The sequence below is a fragment of the Mus pahari genome, chromosome 4 (genome assembly GCF_900095145.1).
Source record: "Mus pahari chromosome 4, PAHARI_EIJ_v1.1, whole genome shotgun sequence".
NCBI lineage: Eukaryota > Metazoa > Chordata > Mammalia > Rodentia > Muridae > Mus > Mus pahari.
The window spans coordinates 121,332,184-121,350,097 of record NC_034593.1 but is presented as its reverse complement, the minus strand read 5'-3'; the positions used below and the strand labels follow the sequence as shown (position 1 = coordinate 121,350,097).

Sequence of the window (17,914 nt, the reverse complement as noted above, 5' to 3'; positions counted from 1 at the left end):
CTCTATGGCACATTTCAAGTTAGACTTAGTCATATCAAGGGTGCAATAGTTGTCTGTGACCATGTACTCATGTCTACTGTGTTTGGTATGATGTCAGTCTCCTGTCCTTTCAAGTTCGGAAGGAGGTAAGCCACATAGAAAGAGACATCACTTGTCTAATAAGAAGAATTGGTTTTAAACTTTAAGTAATGCACATAATTAAGGTATAAAGGCAGTTGAGCAATGCTCTCTTCCCTTCAGTGCTCTTCAGCTGCTTTTTGGTCAGCTGTTTCATATTTGTTAAGCAAGTCCAGGCATTCTTTTCAGCAGAAGTTTAGGAACCATGTAAGTTCATCAATAAGTCATGTAAATTGTTGGGATAGCCATAGAGCTCCATGTAGCCATTCTGAATGTTAGCAGACAGGATCCAGGTGAGCACTAGAGGGACACCTGGGGACCCCACAGGCCACTGCTCCACTTTCAGAGCATCACCTATGTCCTGTATTTTCCCACCATCCCTCCACCCCTCTTGCCCACAGCATCTTACAGCACATAGGTCTTTGGACTTTACTTACCCTGTTATAACTGCAATATAATTGTCAAACCTTCGGATTGACTTTAGATTTTGAAGCTATACTTATTTTTGTGTGGTGTTTTTTTTTGTTTTTTGGTTTTTTTTTTTTTTTTTGTACTTTACTAAATCTTTAAACCATGACAGCATTTCAGTTGGTTCTCTTCATTGAACAGTGTACCCAGTCTTACTATTGAGGCAGGGTCTCACCATATGGCTCTAGATGGCCTGGAACTCATGATAGACCAAGCTGTCATGGAACTTAGATCCTCCTGCCTATGTTGGAAATAAAAGTGTAAAAAAACCATGTCCTGGTAAATCTGATAACTTCAGTGTTGCTTTTCAGCATTTCTATATTACTCCTCTGCTTCATTTGTCTTGTCTAAAAGGTAAGTAATTATCTAACATACACTGTTTTAGTCCAGACCTAAGAGTGCCCTTCCCTATTGTGAATACCTTTAAATAAGTAGTGGGACAAAAAAAAATAACTAGATGAATGGAGAAGTTTTATGAACTAAACATTTTTTTTTTTATTATTCTTTAGGTGTGTACGTGTGAGAGTACATTTGGGCAAATGAACTGGATTAGCCATTCAACATGGATGTCATTGCTAAACTATGAACTGAAAAATAGGGAAGATGCATATTTGCATCTGAGACCAATTGTTAGGTTTTGCAAGGTTTAAAATTACATTTACCTGTCGTGTGTGTGTGTGTGTGTGTGTGTGTGTGTGTGTGTGTATACATACATACATACATACATACATACATACATGCCATGATGGGCATGTAGGGCTCAGGGGACAATTTGTAGGAGTTCACCTCTCTCATTTGGGTGCTGGAGGGAATCAAATTCAAGTCATCAGCATTGGTGACAAGTGTCTTTGTGTGTTGAGTCATTTCACCTGCATCTGTGGAAAAATGACCTAGAAGTGGCACCCTTGAAGATGGTCAGAGTTGTGTGTATTTGTTTCAAACTGAATGCTGAACCTGGGGAGAGCTTCCTGCACGCTGCAGGAATCACCTCACACTGTCACATCCCTAGCTCAGGGGTTTCTTTAAGCTGTACCTTTCACCCCATCACCACGTAGTATACACTGATATCACTGACATGAAAGGAGATTCCCTGTTAAAGAATTTGTTAAAGAATTGCTACAGGCCTATCAGAGCCAATCAAGTATGGTAAAGAGGAAAAGATAGCAGAATTAGACTCTAGAACATTCTTTCTGATCTTCTGATAGATAACAAATTTGAGGCAGCCTTGAAGAACTTGAGGATCCAGTTTCAGAAGCTGTTCTGGGGATTATGAGATAAGAGAGCTGATGCTGCGTTAATGGAGATGATTCCAGGAACACAAAGGAAGCAACATGACAGACAGCTCAGCAAGGGCTAAGGAAAAGGATTTTTCTCGCATGAGTTACTGGGGAGGTAGAAACAGCTGGGTTCCATCCCATTCTTCCTTTGCTCCATGCAGGGAAGACAAGAGAGTAGCTAAAAGATGAGAATTAGCATCTGATCGCTAGATCTAGGTATTGGTGTTACTGTAATGCTGTTGATTTTTTTTTTTTCTGTGTCTTTAGGATTAATTCAAAGGGCAGCCTTGTGGATGGCCCCGAAGCAAGCCTGATGGAACAGGACAGAACCACCCATGCTGAGGGCACCAGACCGAGTTCATTCCTGATTGCATCACCTTCTCCCATCGGCCATACGGAACCCTTGGCTGTCAAACTCCAGAATGGAAGCCCATTAGCAGAGAGACCTCATCCAGAAGTAAATGGAGACACCAAGTGGCAGTCTTCCCAAAGTTGTTATGGAATACCCCACATGAAAGGCAGCCAGAGCAGTCATGAGAGTCCACATGAAGACAGAGGGTATTCCAGGTGCTTACAGAATGGAGGGATAAAACGCACAGTCAGCGAACCATCTCTCTCTGGGCTCCATCCAAGCAAGATATTGAAACTAGACCAAAAAGCTAAGGGAGAAAGCAATATCTTCGGGGAAAGCCAAGAAAGACACCCTGGTAAAAGCAGCAGTCAGCCAAATGTCTCCGGAATAAGTGACAGTGGAGAGCCCGTGACCTCCATCGCCCAGGAAAGTGCAGGTGCAGACACAGATGCTTTCCCAACATGGAACTACAATGGAGTTGAAATTCAGATCCCCAAGGAGCAGGAAGGGGAAAAAGGCAGGAGCATTACATTACTTAAAAACAAGGTTGTGCTAATGCCTAATGGTGCTACAGTTTCTGCCCATTCTGAGGAGAACACAGGTGGCGAACTCCGGGAAAAAACACAGTGTTATCCAGATTGTGTCTCCATTGTCGTGCAGAGTACCACATCTCATAAAAACGCCCCTAGCAGTCGGGCTGCTCTCGAGTCATCCCACGAGATCCCTCAACCATCGCTTACCTCAGCGCAGATCAATTTCTCCCTGACCTCAAGCTCGCAGCTGCCTCCAGAGCCAGCTGCAATGGTGACTAAGGCCTGTGATGCTGATAATGCCAGTAAACCAGCTGGAGTACCGGGTACCTCTCCTTTTCAGAAAGCAGAACAGCAACAAAGGTCAGCTTTGGAGATAGGCCCATCTCGTGCAGAAAACAAAACCATCCAAGGAAGCATGGAGCTATTTGCTGAAGAATACTACCCTAGTTCCGACCGGGATTTGCAAGCTTCTCACGGCAGCTCTGAACAGTATTCAAAGCAAAAGGAAACCAATGGTGCTTACTTCAGGCAAAGCTCAATGTTCCCTAAAGATTCCATCTCTCCCACTCCCGTGACCCCACCATCACAAACACTTCTTGCTCCCCATCTTGTTCTTCAGCCTCCTTCAGAAGGAAAAGGCGCTCTGAATGATGTAGCTTTGGAAGAACACCATCACTGCCCCAACCGAAGCAACCTAACTCTTTTAAGGGAAGGGAAAATAGACCATCAACCCAAGACGTCATCTAGCCAGAGTCTGAATCCATCTGTACATACAACCAACCCCCCCTTGATGCTTTCAGAACAGCATCAGAATGATTGTGTCTCACCGTGCCCTGAAAAATCAAGAAAAATGTCAGATTATCTCATGTATTACCTGCCAAATCATGGCCACGGTGGAGGTTTACAAGAACGTAGCCAATATGTGATGGGGCACAGGGAGCAAGAGATTCCGAAGGATGCAAACGGGAAACAGACGCAAGGCTCTGTACAGGCAGCCCCTGGCTGGATAGAACTGAAGCCCTCGAATTTGCATGAAGCACTCCATCAGACAAAATGCAAGGATATATCCTTGCACTCAGTCCTCCACTCTCAGACCAGCCCTGCCAATCAGAGGAGCTCCAAACAGTCCACTGGCAATTTCAACATGCCAGGAGGATTCCAAAGGCTACCTTACATCCAGAAAACAGTTCAGCCAGAACAGAAGGCACAAATGTACCAAGTGCAAATGAATCAAGGACCCTCTCCAGGGATGGGGGACCAACATCTTCAGTTCCAGAAAACTTCATACCAGGAGTGCATCCCCAGGACAGATCTGTCACCTGAGGCTCACCTGCACGCACTGCGTGTTCCTCAGTATCATTTCCAGCAAAGAGTAAATCCTTCCACTGATAAGCATTTGAGTCAACAGGCCACAGAGACTCAACAATTATCAGGCTTTTTACAACACACTCCTCACAAGCAGGCAGCACAAACACAAGCATCCCAGAACTCAAATTTCCCTCCTCAAATCTGGCAGCAGCAGCAGCAGCAGCAGCAGCAGCAGTTACAGAAGAAGAATAAAGAACACACGCCTCAGACTTTCCCTCATCTCCAAGGTAGCAATGATAAGCAAAGAGAAGGCTCATGCTTTGGCCAGATGAAAGTGGAAGAAAGCTTTTGTGGCGAAAATCAGTATTCCAAATCAAGTAATTTCCAAACTCACAATACCCAGGGGGGGTTGGAACAAGTACAGAATATAAATAAAAATTTTCCCTATTTGAAAATCTTAACACCAAATTCAAGCAACTTACAGATTCTCTGTTCAAATGACATACACCCGGCTTCTGAGCGAGAACAAGTTCGACATCCTGTAGGAAATAAGGCCCCAAACCTGCAGAACATGCAGTGTTTCCCGAATAATGTGACTCCAAATCAGGACATTCATCACAGGTGCTTTCAGGAACAAGCGCAGATGCCTCAGCAAGCTTTACAGGGGCTTAAAGACAGAAGCCAGGGTGAGTCTCCAGCTCCACCAGCTGAGGCAGCTCACCAGAGGTATTTGGTGCATAATCAAGCAAAGGCACTCCCTGTGCCTGAGCAAGGAGGAAGTCACACACAGACCCCTCCTCAGAAGGACACTCAGAAGCATGCTGCCTTAAGGTGGCTTCTCTTACAGAAGCAAGAACAGCAGCAAATACAACAATCCCAGTCTGGTCATAACCAGATGCATAGGCCAATCAAGATTGAGCCTGGATCCAAACCTTCTTCCTCTAAATGCCCCTTGTCACCGCCACAAGAGAATATGTCTAGAAGGATAAAGCAAGAGATGCCCTCTCTAAGCTGTGACAACGGGCAGCCAAAGAGCATCATTGAGACTATGGAGCAGCACCTGAAGCAATTTCAGCTCAAGTCACTCTGTGACTATAAGGCTCTGACTCTAAAGTCACAGAAACATGTGAAAGTGCAAACAAATATCTATGCTGCAGAATCAGAGAACCACATCCAAGCTGCAGAGCCTCAGGCAACCAAGAGAACAGCTTGTTCTGTTCTCAACGATGTTTCAGAATCAGATACTCCTGGTGTACAGAATCAGAATAACGGATGTCAAGGATGCAATCCAGGTACATGCTAGTAACATACTGAAGCACATGGTATTTGCCAGAGTTAGCTAATTATCTTCATGTATGTTTCTTCTTTCTTATGCTGGAGTCTGGGACCCATTTTCCTTTTTTCTTTTTTTCTTTTTTTTTAATCTTTTAATCTTTTTACAGTCCAGGCACCCTCCACGAGTACGGTCCCACAAAACTCCACACAGCTCCAGGCCTCCCCACTCCCTGAGGAATCAAGGGCTCAGAAGGCAGCCAAGCAAGGTTCGTGTCTGTAAGCAGGGTAATAGTGTCAGGCCTTGGAGCCTTCCATTGATATGGATCACAGTTTGGGCCAATCGCTGGACCTCCTTTACCTCAGGCTTCTCTCCATTCTTGGCCCTGCAGTCCTTTGAGACAGGAACAATTCTGGGTCAGAGTTTTGGACAGGGATGGAAACCCCATCCCTCCTTGCTGCTCTGTCTTTCTACTGAAGGTAGATCGATTCTACAAGTTCCCTCTCCCACTGTTGGGCATTCTATCTAAGGTCTTTGAGTCTTGAGATTCTCTCACCTCCCACATCTGCTGGCACTTGGGGCGTCACTCCTGCTTTCCCCCCTCCCTCTAATACCTGATCATGTTCCCCTTTTCTTCTGCCCCTCCCCCTACCCTCTTACACAGTTCCCTCCCCACAGCTCTTTACTTTCTTCGATCTCCCGTGATTGAGGCGGCCTCCCTTGGTCCCTTTGGTTTGTTAACCTTCTTGAATTCTGTGAATTGTATCATGGTTATTCTGTACTTTTTCCCCCTTAGATCCACTTATTAGTGAGTACATACCATGCATGTCTTTTGGGTCTGAGATACCTCAAGGATGATATTTTCTTGTTCCATCTGTTTGCCTGCAAAACTCATGATGTCCTCATTGATAGCCGAATATAGCATTCTATTGTGTAAAATGAATCACATTTTCTGTATCCATTCTTCCATTGTGTGACATCTCGGTGTGTGACATCTCGGTTGTTTCCACCTTCTGGCTATCACAAATAAGGCAGCTATGAATATAGTTGAGTATGTGCTCTTGTGGCAAGGTAAGGCATTTTTTGGGTATATGCCCAGGAGTGGTATAGCTGGGTCTTCAGGTAGATCTATTTCCAATTTTTCTGAGGAACCGCTAGATTGATTTCCAGAGTGGTTGTACTAGTTCACAATCCCACCAGCAATGGAGGAGTGTTCCTCTTTCTCCACATATGCAACCTCTTTCTCGCCAACATATGCAGTCACCTGAGGTGATTGGTGTTGGGTGGAATGGATCATATTGATTTGTAGTTCCTGATGACTAAGGACATTGACCATTTCTTTAAGTGCTTCTCTATTGTAAATTCTCAGTTTAGTTCTATACCCCATATTTTTTATTAGGTTGTTGGTTTTTTTTGGAGGTTATCTTCTTTTATATATTTAGGATATTAGCCCTCTATCAGATGTGGGGTTAGTGAAAAAATTTTCCCCATCTATAGGTTGCTGATTTGTTCTATTGACTATGTCCTTTGTCTTACAGAAGGTTTTCAGTTTGATGAGTTTCCATTTATCAATTCTTGATCTTAGAGCCTGAGCCATTGGAGTTCTGTATAGGAAATCCTCCTGCCCCCGTGCCCATGAGTTCGAGGTTCTTTCCCACTTTCTCTTCTATTAGATTCAGTGTATCAGGTTTTATGTTGAGGTCCTTGATACACTTGGACTTGAGCTTTGTACAAGGTGACAAATATGAATCTTTTCATTTTTTACATATTGACCACCATTAATTGAAAATGTCTTTTTCCACTGGATGGTTTTGGCTTCTTTGTGAAAGATCAAGTGTCCATAAGTCTGTAGTTTTATTTCTGGATCTTCAATTCTATTCCATTGAACAACCTGTCTATGAACAAAACTGAAAACTTTAGATGAAATGGATGATATTCTAGACAGATTCCACAAAATTAAATCAAAAGCTGGCAAAATATCTATACAAGCCCATATTCCCTAAGGAAACAGAACTCATTAAAAAAAAACCCAACCAAAGAAAAGCTTTTTTTTCCTGCTTAAAAAACTGTGTTGTAGTTTATTACATATAATATATTTTAATTCCTTTATTGTTTGGTTCTGTATCTTGAAATGAAATGTAGTATGTATTTCCAATAGTCTGTATTACTTGTCTTGGCACATTTTCTAGTAGAAAAAAACCATCAATGTACTCTAAAGAAAAAAAATTAAAGTTACTTAGGGTCATTAATATACAACTGGAGAGTAATCTTTGGATGTAGCCTTAATATTTGGTATAATTGAATTCTAAAATAATCTTCTATTATCTCAACAGACAAAGATGAAGCTCCTTATTATACCCATCTAGGAGCTGGTCCTGATGTGGCAGCTATTAGAACACTCATGGAAGAAAGGTAATTAACTCAAAGGCACAGGGCAGCTTAATGTGCATCCTCTGTATACAGCAGTTTTTCCAGTTCCCCACACAGCACAGTAAACAAGTGTAAATCAAGTAATTATCAGTAGGATTAGCTATTCCAGGGTTGCCAACCCAATACACTGCTATTCATTACAGTCACAATATTTGACAGGACAAATAGTCACTCAGCTGGCACATGGATGCTGGAAAAATCCAGGCACAAACAAATCAACCTGCATGAGAGTGCTGGCACAGGTTACAAAGTGTGACCTCACTTGGCTTGCTCCTCCCTACTTGATAGTGTGTCCAAGAAGAAATGACTGGAAGCAGTCTGAGTGAAAACCACTGAGTTAGCTTTGCAAATGAGTTGTTTCTCTTACTGACTGAGAGACTTGAAAACTGTCAGTCCTTGGTATCTACATTTCATTTCTGTATGTTGAATTGGCTTTTCTTGTAGACTGAGCTCTGAATGAAGGAATCTGGGCCATTAACAGAGCTTTTAAAATGTATTTGCATTGTATGGGCAGTATATAATATTCTTGGCTTTATTTTCAAATCATGTGCTTCACAAAGTTATTATGTAGAAATTCACTATGTAGCTCACCCCCAGCCATGGTACCCTGCCAGAGCTACCCAGTTTTCTTTTGTTAACATTACACATCACTTTGGCACACCAAGAATACAATCTGTTTCTAGAATTCTAACTTTTCCAAGATAGCTAGAAACACAAGCTTTTGCGAGGCAGAGGCAGGCAGATTTCTGAGTTGGAGGCCAGCCTGGTCTACAGAGTGAGTTGCAGGACAGCCAGAGTTAAACAGAGAAAGCAAAAACAACAACAAAATACAAACAACAACAAAAAAACCACACACAAGCTTTCTAAAAAATTACAATTATCCAAGCTGTAAGAAATTTAGTAAAGCATGAAAATCAAATAGTTTCAAGAATTGAATTTAGCAAACTCATTTTATTACTTTGTATATAGAAATATCTTTCCCAATACTTTTCATCCAACAAATAATTACAGAAAAATCCATTACAATTTCTGGTATACTTGGATACTGAAGAAAAGACTTAAGACTATTGTGCATTACCCTTGGCTTAGACCAATTTTTTTTTTAAAGTAAATTAAATCCTTTATTCAGATGTGGTTGCAGGAAAAAAAAAACTTAAATGTCCAAATGGCTTTATTGCTTCTTGAAGTCATCTAATAATAGTATGTGTTTCTTTAAGGTATGGAGAGAAGGGAAAAGCTATTAGGATTGAAAAAGTCATATATACTGGTAAAGAAGGCAAGAGCTCTCAGGGATGTCCTATTGCTAAATGGGTAAGTGTACCTCGTGTGTGATCTTGCTCAGTCATTTCATCTATCTAACCTCAGGAACTGGCTTGCCCAATTCTTGCCAAAGAGCATTGCCAGTTGGAAGGCTCATGTATGTACTACTGTGTTTACCCTTGTGTTCTAAAGGCAGAGGGTTCTGAAATCATGAACAAACCATTAAACTGAAATAATTTTGAGGTCAAAAGCAGTGGTTCTCAACTCCGGGTTGTGACCCCTTGTGCAAAAGTAATGACTTTTTTCCTCAGGGGTCACCTGAGACTATTGAAAAACATGGATATTTACGTTATTATTCATAACCGTAGCAGGATTACAGATATGAAGGAGCAATGAACTGTATTAAAGAGGCACAGCTATAGGAAGGTCAAGCCACTGATCTAAAGAATAGTCCTTAGACTGTGAAGAAACAGTTTTTAATCTTTTAAACACCAGGTTAGTATTTATAGTGCCACTTGAAGAAAGCCTTCAGCTAAGACCCTGCATGTCTTCTCTGTAGTTCTTACTATAAGAGGTTACATTTAACTGTCCACTGTGCCAGGTATGGTCTGCTAACCATTGATGAGTAATTTTGTACTCTTTCTTTTTTTCTTTTTCTTTTTCTTTTCTTTTTTTTTTTTTGGTTTTTTTTTTGTTTTGTTTTTTTGTTTTGTTTTGTTTTTTTGGTTTTTCGAGACAGGGTTTCTCTGTATGGCCTTGGCTGTCCTGGAACTCACTTTGTAGACCAGGCTGGCCTCGAACTCAGAAATCCACCTGCCTCTGCCTCCCGAGTGCTGGGATTAAAGGTGTGCGCCACCACGCCCGGCTTTCTTTTATATTTTTTGACAGTTGGTTAGGCTCCCACTCTATAGTTGGGCAATAAAAGAGGAATTGCAGTTGGTTATTTTGATCCAGATATGAAAAACTGTGCATTTGCAAGTATTGGCTCCAATTGACCCTTGTTCTGTTTTGGGTGGGTGGGGCTGTTTGTGTGGGTTGTTGATCCCCACAGGTATATCGGCGATCGAGTGAGGAGGAGAAACTACTGTGTTTGGTACGAGTGCGACCTAACCACACTTGTGAGACTGCGGTGATGGTAATTGCTATCATGTTGTGGGACGGAATCCCCAAGCTTCTCGCGTCAGAACTCTACTCAGAACTTACAGATATCCTGGGTAAATGTGGCGTATGCACCAATCGTCGCTGTTCTCAGAATGAAACGTAAGTGGGTTTAGACCTTTTCCATTCTCCAGAGGGGCTTGAATTTGTATATTGATAAAGTGGGGGTCACGTGTTTATTTCATAGTCAGGACAGTGAATGCTTATGGTCCACTTCGACCGTAGGGAGTCATGTTCCGGAGCCATTTCTGGTAAGATCTAGGTGGCTTTGGTTTTACCATTTCTATTCTAGTTCTTATGCCAACTTGGACACTCCATATTAATATGGCTACCATTTTAGTAAGATACCATTTTGGGATTCGGGTCATTGACTTTTAAAAAAATTGATTCATTTCTTTTATGTATATGAGTACACTGTAGCTGTGCAGATGGTTGTGAGCCATCATGTGGTTGCTGGGAATTGAACTCAGGACTTCCTCTCACTCTGGCCCTGCTTGCTCGGCCCAAAGATTTATTATTATATCTAAGTACACTTGCTGTCTTCAGACACACCAGAAGAGGGTGTCAGATCTCATTATGGATGGTTGTAAGCCACCATGTGGTTGCTGGGATTTGAACTCAGGTCCTTCGGGAAGAGCAGTCAGTGCTCTTAAGCACTGAGCCATCTCACCAGCCCCGGACATTAACTTTTAATCTGTCATTTCAAGATTCATAAAAGTTCTGTAGAAATTGAAATTATTGTTCCATTTATTCTAGTTCACTGTTTCTGTAGGTCACACTTGCTTCTCCATACATTATTGCTGGGTAGTTAGTACATGGCTGTTACTGTTTGTTGGGTTAACATTGTCCACTTTGCAGGAAGAGAATGCCATCACCACCCAGGTTCGTTTTATTCCTCTACTGTGAATCCCTGCATGAAGTTAGCACACGAAGGTTCTTCTGACACATTTCCTCACAGTTGGTCTAAAAATAATTTAGAGTTTGTACTTTTAAAATCTACCTAACCACTAACCACACAGAATCATTTCCTGGGATCACAAAGAATCATGGCCATGTTCACCAATCTCACTGCTAATCATATTTGTTCCTTAGTTTCTCAGTCTCGGTTGTATTATACAGGTATCCATAACTCCCATTTGAAACTGATTTGCTTTTGACAAGTTCGATCAAAAAAAACCCCAAAAGACAAAAACTCATGATCTATTCTTAAGTTCACTTACTGATTAATTCAAATGGTTCATTCACTTCCTAACCTATGTCTTGTAAACTTCTGATGACCTACTTCAGATTATCAGTTTATTTTGTTCATTCTGGTAAAGGTGTGTGTATGTACACTTAAAAGTGAAGGCACAGTGGCACACTTTTTGCTGAGGAATTCACTTTTCTTACCATAGAGTCTCAGGGCAGGCTTCAGATTCTAAAGTGCTAGTGAACTAGGAAAATAACTTAGGGAAGCACAACCATGCTTGTTGTTACATTACGCCTATAAGCTAGCAAATGCAACAGATATCCACTACTAACTAACAGATGGATAGAGAAAAACAGGATGCATCCACAACGTTTTGAACCTGAGTAAAGTGAAATTATTTTCAGGAAAATGAATGGAACTAAGATGATCATGTTAAACTAAGCCTCAATCTAAACGATACCAAGTGTGGGATAGCTGTAGAGTGACAGATCTTTTTAGATTCTATTTGAGGAGCATCCACACTAACAGCAGTGGCATAAGTTCACATTCTGGCCTGTAGTGTATATATACATATATGCTCCTCTTTGCTCACATCCTCAACAGCATTGCTTTCATTTGTTTCCTTAGCTCATTTTGACTCGTGATGTGTACATAATTCTAAAGTGGTACTAATACGTTTTTCCCTGATGCTTAACACATTCAAATAATTGTTGGTCATTTATTGCCCATCTCTTCAGTTTACTAGCCTATTTATTGATTGGATAATTTGGGCCTTTTTTTTTTCTTGGTATTGAGTTTCTATAGTTCTTTAAATATCTTACATTTGGTCCCTATAAGTGTATTTGCTAAAGACTTTCCCCCACATAAGATTTCTAGGGCCATGAAATCTCCCAGTTATTACTACCTCATGACTGTCAACTTGACAAGTTCTAGAATCAGGTTGGACACATTTCTGGGCATGACTGAGGGATTTTCTATCGCTAGGGTTGGCTGAGGTGGGTTGACCTACTGTGATGTGGGTAGCACCTCTGGAGATGAGAGCTGCAGGAGGATTTGTCCTTTGTTTCTCCACTTGTGTCCATAGTGGGCGGTGATATGGATCTACTTCTACTGCATGTAGATTATTCAGGCGTTATTTCTCAAATTTGTAGCTTGATATCTTTATCAAAAGTCAGCTGTCTGTAACTCTGGTTTGTTCCTAGAGCCTCTTATTCTAAAGTACCATGGTGGTTTGTTACTACGGCTCTGTAGTATAATTTGAAATTAGTTATGATACAGCCTTGCTCTCTTCTGTTTAGGATTATTAGCTACTTTACTTGGGATTTTTCTAGGGGTGTAAAGAATGGAATTGGAAATTTAATTACTTTGAATCTATAGATTCATTTCATCAATGCAGCCATTATAATACTGCATATATCAATGCCCAAATACTTCTCATTGTGGAGATCATTTACCTCTTTGGTTAATTTTACGCATTTCTATTTGGTAATAGTGTAGGAATATCCTTGCTAAGTTGAGGAAATTTCATTGTCATGAAATTTTTATTTTTTTTATTTTTTGTGAATATCTTTGGGTATGTTCGTGCTAGTGCCCACAGGACACCCCTAGAACTGGACCTATAGGCAATTATGAGCTAACCGATGTGGGTACTGGGGAGTAAACTTGAACATGCTATCTGCAAAATCTTTTGCATGTTGATTTTTATATTCTGGAGTTTTCTGAAAAGACTGAGCATTGAAGGGCAGTGGTAAAAAATAATCTTGCCTCATTTTTGATGCAAGGAATTGGTCACCATTTAGTATATGTTGACTGGCTTCATCACCCTTATGTCAACAGGTTTTTCCCATTCCTAGCTTCTTTAGCACTTCTTGTGGGGGAATGTTCATGTCTGTTTGAGAATTATGTGATTTCATTTGTGTGTTGAGCCAAGTTGGAAACCAACTCTAACAGGATGTATGATCTTAATATGTTCCTAAATATGATTTGCAAGATTTTGTTCATCTGTGTTCATCAAGGGAACTAGATCAATAGTTTGGTTGTCTTTATTGGCTAGGTGTCAGTGTAATGTGATAGAACATTTGGTAGTTTTTCTTCCCCTTATCAGAATGTGTATATAACACTACACTTACAAATAAGTCATCAAATATAAGTTAACTGATCATCACAACAATAATAAAACAGTTTAGAACACAATAAAGATAAATGAGAAAAATTGGGTTGGCCAAACAATGCATGAAGATTTCTTTGACACACATTACACAATTACATGAACCCTAGGTACACTCAGTCAACATTTAAAAGTTAGAAATGATTCCTACCTCTGTAAGACATGCAAGTGGCTCAGTACCACACGATTGATGTTGTCGGAGACTATTTCTAATGTCCTTTGTTCTCTCAGTAGAAACTGTTGTTGTCAGGGTGAGAATCCAGAAACCTGTGGTGCCTCCTTTTCTTTTGGCTGTTCTTGGAGCATGTACTATAATGGATGTAAGTTTGCCAGAAGCAAGAAACCAAGGAAATTTAGGCTACATGGAGACGAGCCAAAAGAGGTTGGTTTGTTTCCTATTCTATTACCTGTTTTTCATACAGAATTAATGAGCATAATGACCTGTCATACTCAAGAAGGAATTTCATCTCAGATGAACCTACATATTCTGGCTAAACCCTTAACACAAAATATTTTATAAATTTATCATGAATATATATAGCAGCACAAATTATTCCTACCTGTGGGCAGTCAGCTAAGGTTTCTATACACATGACCAAAATCAACTTGGGAAGAAAAGAGCTTATTTTGCCTTAAAGCTTGTTCATACAGGGAGGTCAGAGTGGGAACTTGGAGGCACAGAACTATTTCAGAGGTGTGGTTTACTGTCATGTTCCCTGTTGCTTGATTGAGCCATTTATAGTACCTTGGATCACCAGCCCAGGGGTGGCACTGCCTACAGTGAGCTGGGCCCTCCTATATCCATCAACAATCAGGAATATGAAATATGAACCACAGGCTCCCCTACAGGGTGGCATTTTTAAATGGTTGACTGTCTCAAGTTGCCACAACTAGCCAGCACATACGCCTTTATAGAATACCCACGCCCAGACTAAATTAAGTTGATTAGGCTAGCCTGGACTAAAGAGTGAGGCTCTGTGTAAAGAAAAGTCTGTAATGTGGGCAATAGACCATGTTTATGACATTCTGATTTCTCAATGGAATTTCACACTGATGTATAACATTGAGGTTCCCTTTAACATTCTATTTCATAGAGTATTTGGACAAAAATTTGCCAGTACCAAAAAAGAAATATTTTCATATTAAAACGTATCCTGCTTGAAAGATCTATGATACTAGTAGGAATTACTATGGCAACGAATTATGTTGCAAACAAGGGCAAATATAGTGTGGATTTAGGGGCTGGAGAGATGCTCTTCCAGAGGACCTGAGATCAATTTCCAGTGCCCGAACGGCAGCTCACAACTGTCCGGTAACTTCAGTTCCAGGAGATCTGACATTCAGACACATGCAAGCAAACTACCAATATATATAAATAAATACTGGGTTTTTTTTTAAAGATTTATTTATTTATTATATGTAAGTACACTGTAGCTGTCTTCAGACACCCCTGAAGAAGGCATCAGATCTTGTTACGGATGGTTATGAGCCACCATGTGGTTGCTGGGATTTGAACTCCGGACCTTCGGAAGAGCAGTCGGGTGCTCTTACCCACTGAGCCATCTCACCAGCCCAATACTGGGGTTTTTTAAAGGAAGGAATACTTTATTGGAGACATGGCTTCTGTTCAAAGTGGCCATAATTCATTGTCAGGCATCAGAAAGGGACATCAGAAAACTAAAAAATTAGGATTTTTGATATTCACTTTCAAGTTTAAATTATGGAACTCATACTATTTCTAAGCTCGGGACTTAAGTTACTATAGTATATGCATTCAAGCAACTAGGACAGGTTGACATTTTAGTATACATACTCAGTTCAAATAAATGAACACTGATTTCTCATTTAAAACAATCAAACTTTTTTTTTTTTTTTTTTTTTTGGGGGGGGTTTTGAGACAGGGTTTCTCTGTGTAGCCCTGGCTGTCCTGGAACTCACTCTGTAGTCCAGGCTGGCCTCAAACTCAGAAATCCGCCTTCCTCTGCCTCACCATCAAACTTTATCTTTTAAAATACAGATTCTTTGACAGACAATACTTTTAAGATTGTAGGATTTAATTAAGAGCATGTGAACTCGGAAATCCTCCTGCCTCTGCCTCCCAAGTGCTGGAATTAAAGGCATGTACCACCACTGCCCCTGCAAGATTTTTCGTAAGTGGGCCTGCTGCACAGCCAACTCTACCTACCTACTAAAGTTTGCATCTCTGGATTTGTGTGACATGCATTTCTGTGTGCATTGACACATGCACAGGGTAGCCAGCATCTTCCTTTATCCCTTTTTGAGAAGAAGTCTCCCATTGAATTCAAGGCTGTTTTGACTGGAATGGGTATCAGGGGAGCTCCAGCTCTCCTTATGCTTCGACCGACCACCCCATCAGCTCCACCTCAGCTCCCTGTGTGTGCTTGCATATGCATGCACTCTGGAGCCCAGAGGAAGTCACCTGGAACTGAGTGCTTGAGAGCCACACAGCATAAATGACAAGGAACAAGTCTAGGTCCCCTGGAAGAGCAGCAATTGCTAACTGAGCTTTATCTCCCCAGCCTCCCAAGATTGTTCAACAGTAGCAATTTGAAATAAGAGGGTGTCAGTGGGAATTTAGGACATGCCACTTTAGAAGCCTATGGGAAACATTTCCTTGTGAGCACACTGTAGTAGGGATGTAACAGTGTTTCCATTTTTAAACAAACTGCTTGGCATTGAATGTAATTAGTCCAGAGAATTTTATCCACACTTAAAATGTCCAGTAACTTCAATAGAGACTTTATTTAAACTTAGGAAGTGCTTAGAAGTAGTCAGACTTAGTAGTTCTTCCTTAATGAACATTTGAATAGTGAGGGGAAAGGGTGTGCTTTCCCATGAGCTGGCACCCCACCCCCCACCCCCGTGGAGGCTTGTGTTTACAAATTGTCAGTTGTCTGCATGCAAAGTAGAGACCATCATACCCAAACCCAAACAGATAGCTCCTGGTAGATAGCACATACAAATTCATATTAGAACTGTTTTTTTTTTTTTTTTTTTACAAAGATTTAGATATTTCCTACAGTAAGAAAAACATTATACTTGGGAATTATTTAGACTGTGTCATGTCTAAATGCATGTACGCATTTATATAGCCATGTTTAATTTAGAACTCAATTTGTTGGATCATTTTTGTACAGGAAGAGAGACTAGGTTCTCATTTGCAAAACCTGGCTACTGTCATTGCTCCAATATACAAGAAGCTTGCACCCGATGCATACAGTAATCAGGTAAGTGAACTTGTTATTGTTGAGTCAAACTCCATTACTGGTGACCTGTCCAGTCCAAAACTTTTTTTGTTTTTTCAAGACAGGGTTTCTCTGAGTACTATTAGCCTTGACTGTCCTGGATGGGCTGGCCTCCACTCCCAAATTCTGGGGTCAAAGGTGTGCACCACCAGCTCCTAGCCCCAAAACTATGTTTGAAGGAGTGACTTCTTTTTTAGCCTTTAAAACCCCACTTCTCCTTTTCATGTATGGAACGGCCTCGCTGCATTTGTGTGAATGTACTGCACGGTAAGGGCCTAGGGTTCTCTGGACCTGGAATTATAGACAGTTGTAAACCAATATTTAGGTTAGTGTCTCTGCAAGAGCCAAACGCTCTTTACTTAGGTGTCTCGCCAGCCACTCCCTTATTCTTGGCTTTCTTTAAAACTACTTGAATTGTTTCTATTCTATGAATTTCGCTATTAAAAAATGTATACTTTTTAAGGTTTTTCAGCCTTAAAAAAATCTTAATGATGGTTTAGCTAATTTATTTATATCCATGTGAAGATTTTATTCAATATGTTTAAATCATATTATTCCTGATTTTACAGGACTATCTATACAGTTGTTTTATTACACATGGGTTCAGGTATCAAGTTATTGTTAGACTTTGTCCATGAAGAAAGAAAAAAAGCAAACAAAAAGAAAAACAAAAGCTGTATTTGCTGATTTTGCAAGGTCAAGACTAACTAGTTAGCCATATGAGGTCAGTCTCAAAGATTGACCCCCCCTCCCCCATGACAGTCACCCTGTGCGCTTGAGCAAAAGCCTGTTGTAAACCACAGGTATTGAGAGATCAATATGTCTTCTATGTGTTTAAAAACAAAAGAAAGTAAAGAAAAAAAGCAACTGTCACATTATAAAAGCTAAGATAGGGATATGTCACAGAAAAAGGGGTGTGCGTGAAAGGCGAGGAAGGATGAATTGGTTGGGTTTTTATTTGAAAAGTAGATTCTGGATAGTAACTAATCAGAAGAACCATCTACACAGATTTTCTTCCATCCCATGTATCTTCGTTTTACTTGGGTTATTTCCCTGAGCATGTAGAAGACTTTAAACGTGTTGTAACCCTCATTTGTCTGTGTGGTAGGTCTGACC

The 17,914-nt window shown here is 40.7% G+C and overlaps 1 protein-coding gene across 10 annotated transcripts in view; it reads left to right on the top strand.

Moving 5' to 3' along the window:
- Tet2 (tet methylcytosine dioxygenase 2) overlaps positions 1–17,914 on the top strand; it is an 80,456-nt gene that overhangs the window by 53,831 nt on the left and 8,711 nt on the right. For 4 of the 10 annotated variants that reach the window (XM_029537313.1, XM_029537314.1, XM_029537315.1 and 1 more), the window contains 8 exons: positions 2,130–5,347; positions 5,498–5,596; positions 7,662–7,740; positions 8,976–9,069; positions 10,070–10,278; positions 11,035–11,058; positions 13,764–13,914; positions 16,691–16,780. In XM_029537313.1, coding sequence (XP_029393173.1) covers positions 2,176–5,347; positions 5,498–5,596; positions 7,662–7,740; positions 8,976–9,069; positions 10,070–10,278; positions 11,035–11,058; positions 13,764–13,914; positions 16,691–16,780 — 3,918 coding nt within the window. In that variant the 5' untranslated portion in view covers positions 2,130–2,175. The remainder of the gene's footprint in view (positions 1–2,129; positions 5,348–5,497; positions 5,597–7,661; positions 7,741–8,975; positions 9,070–10,069; positions 10,279–11,034; positions 11,059–13,763; positions 13,915–16,690; positions 16,781–17,914) is intronic. The other 6 variants (XM_029537317.1, XM_029537321.1, XM_029537320.1 and 3 more) reach the window with 6 other exon arrangements.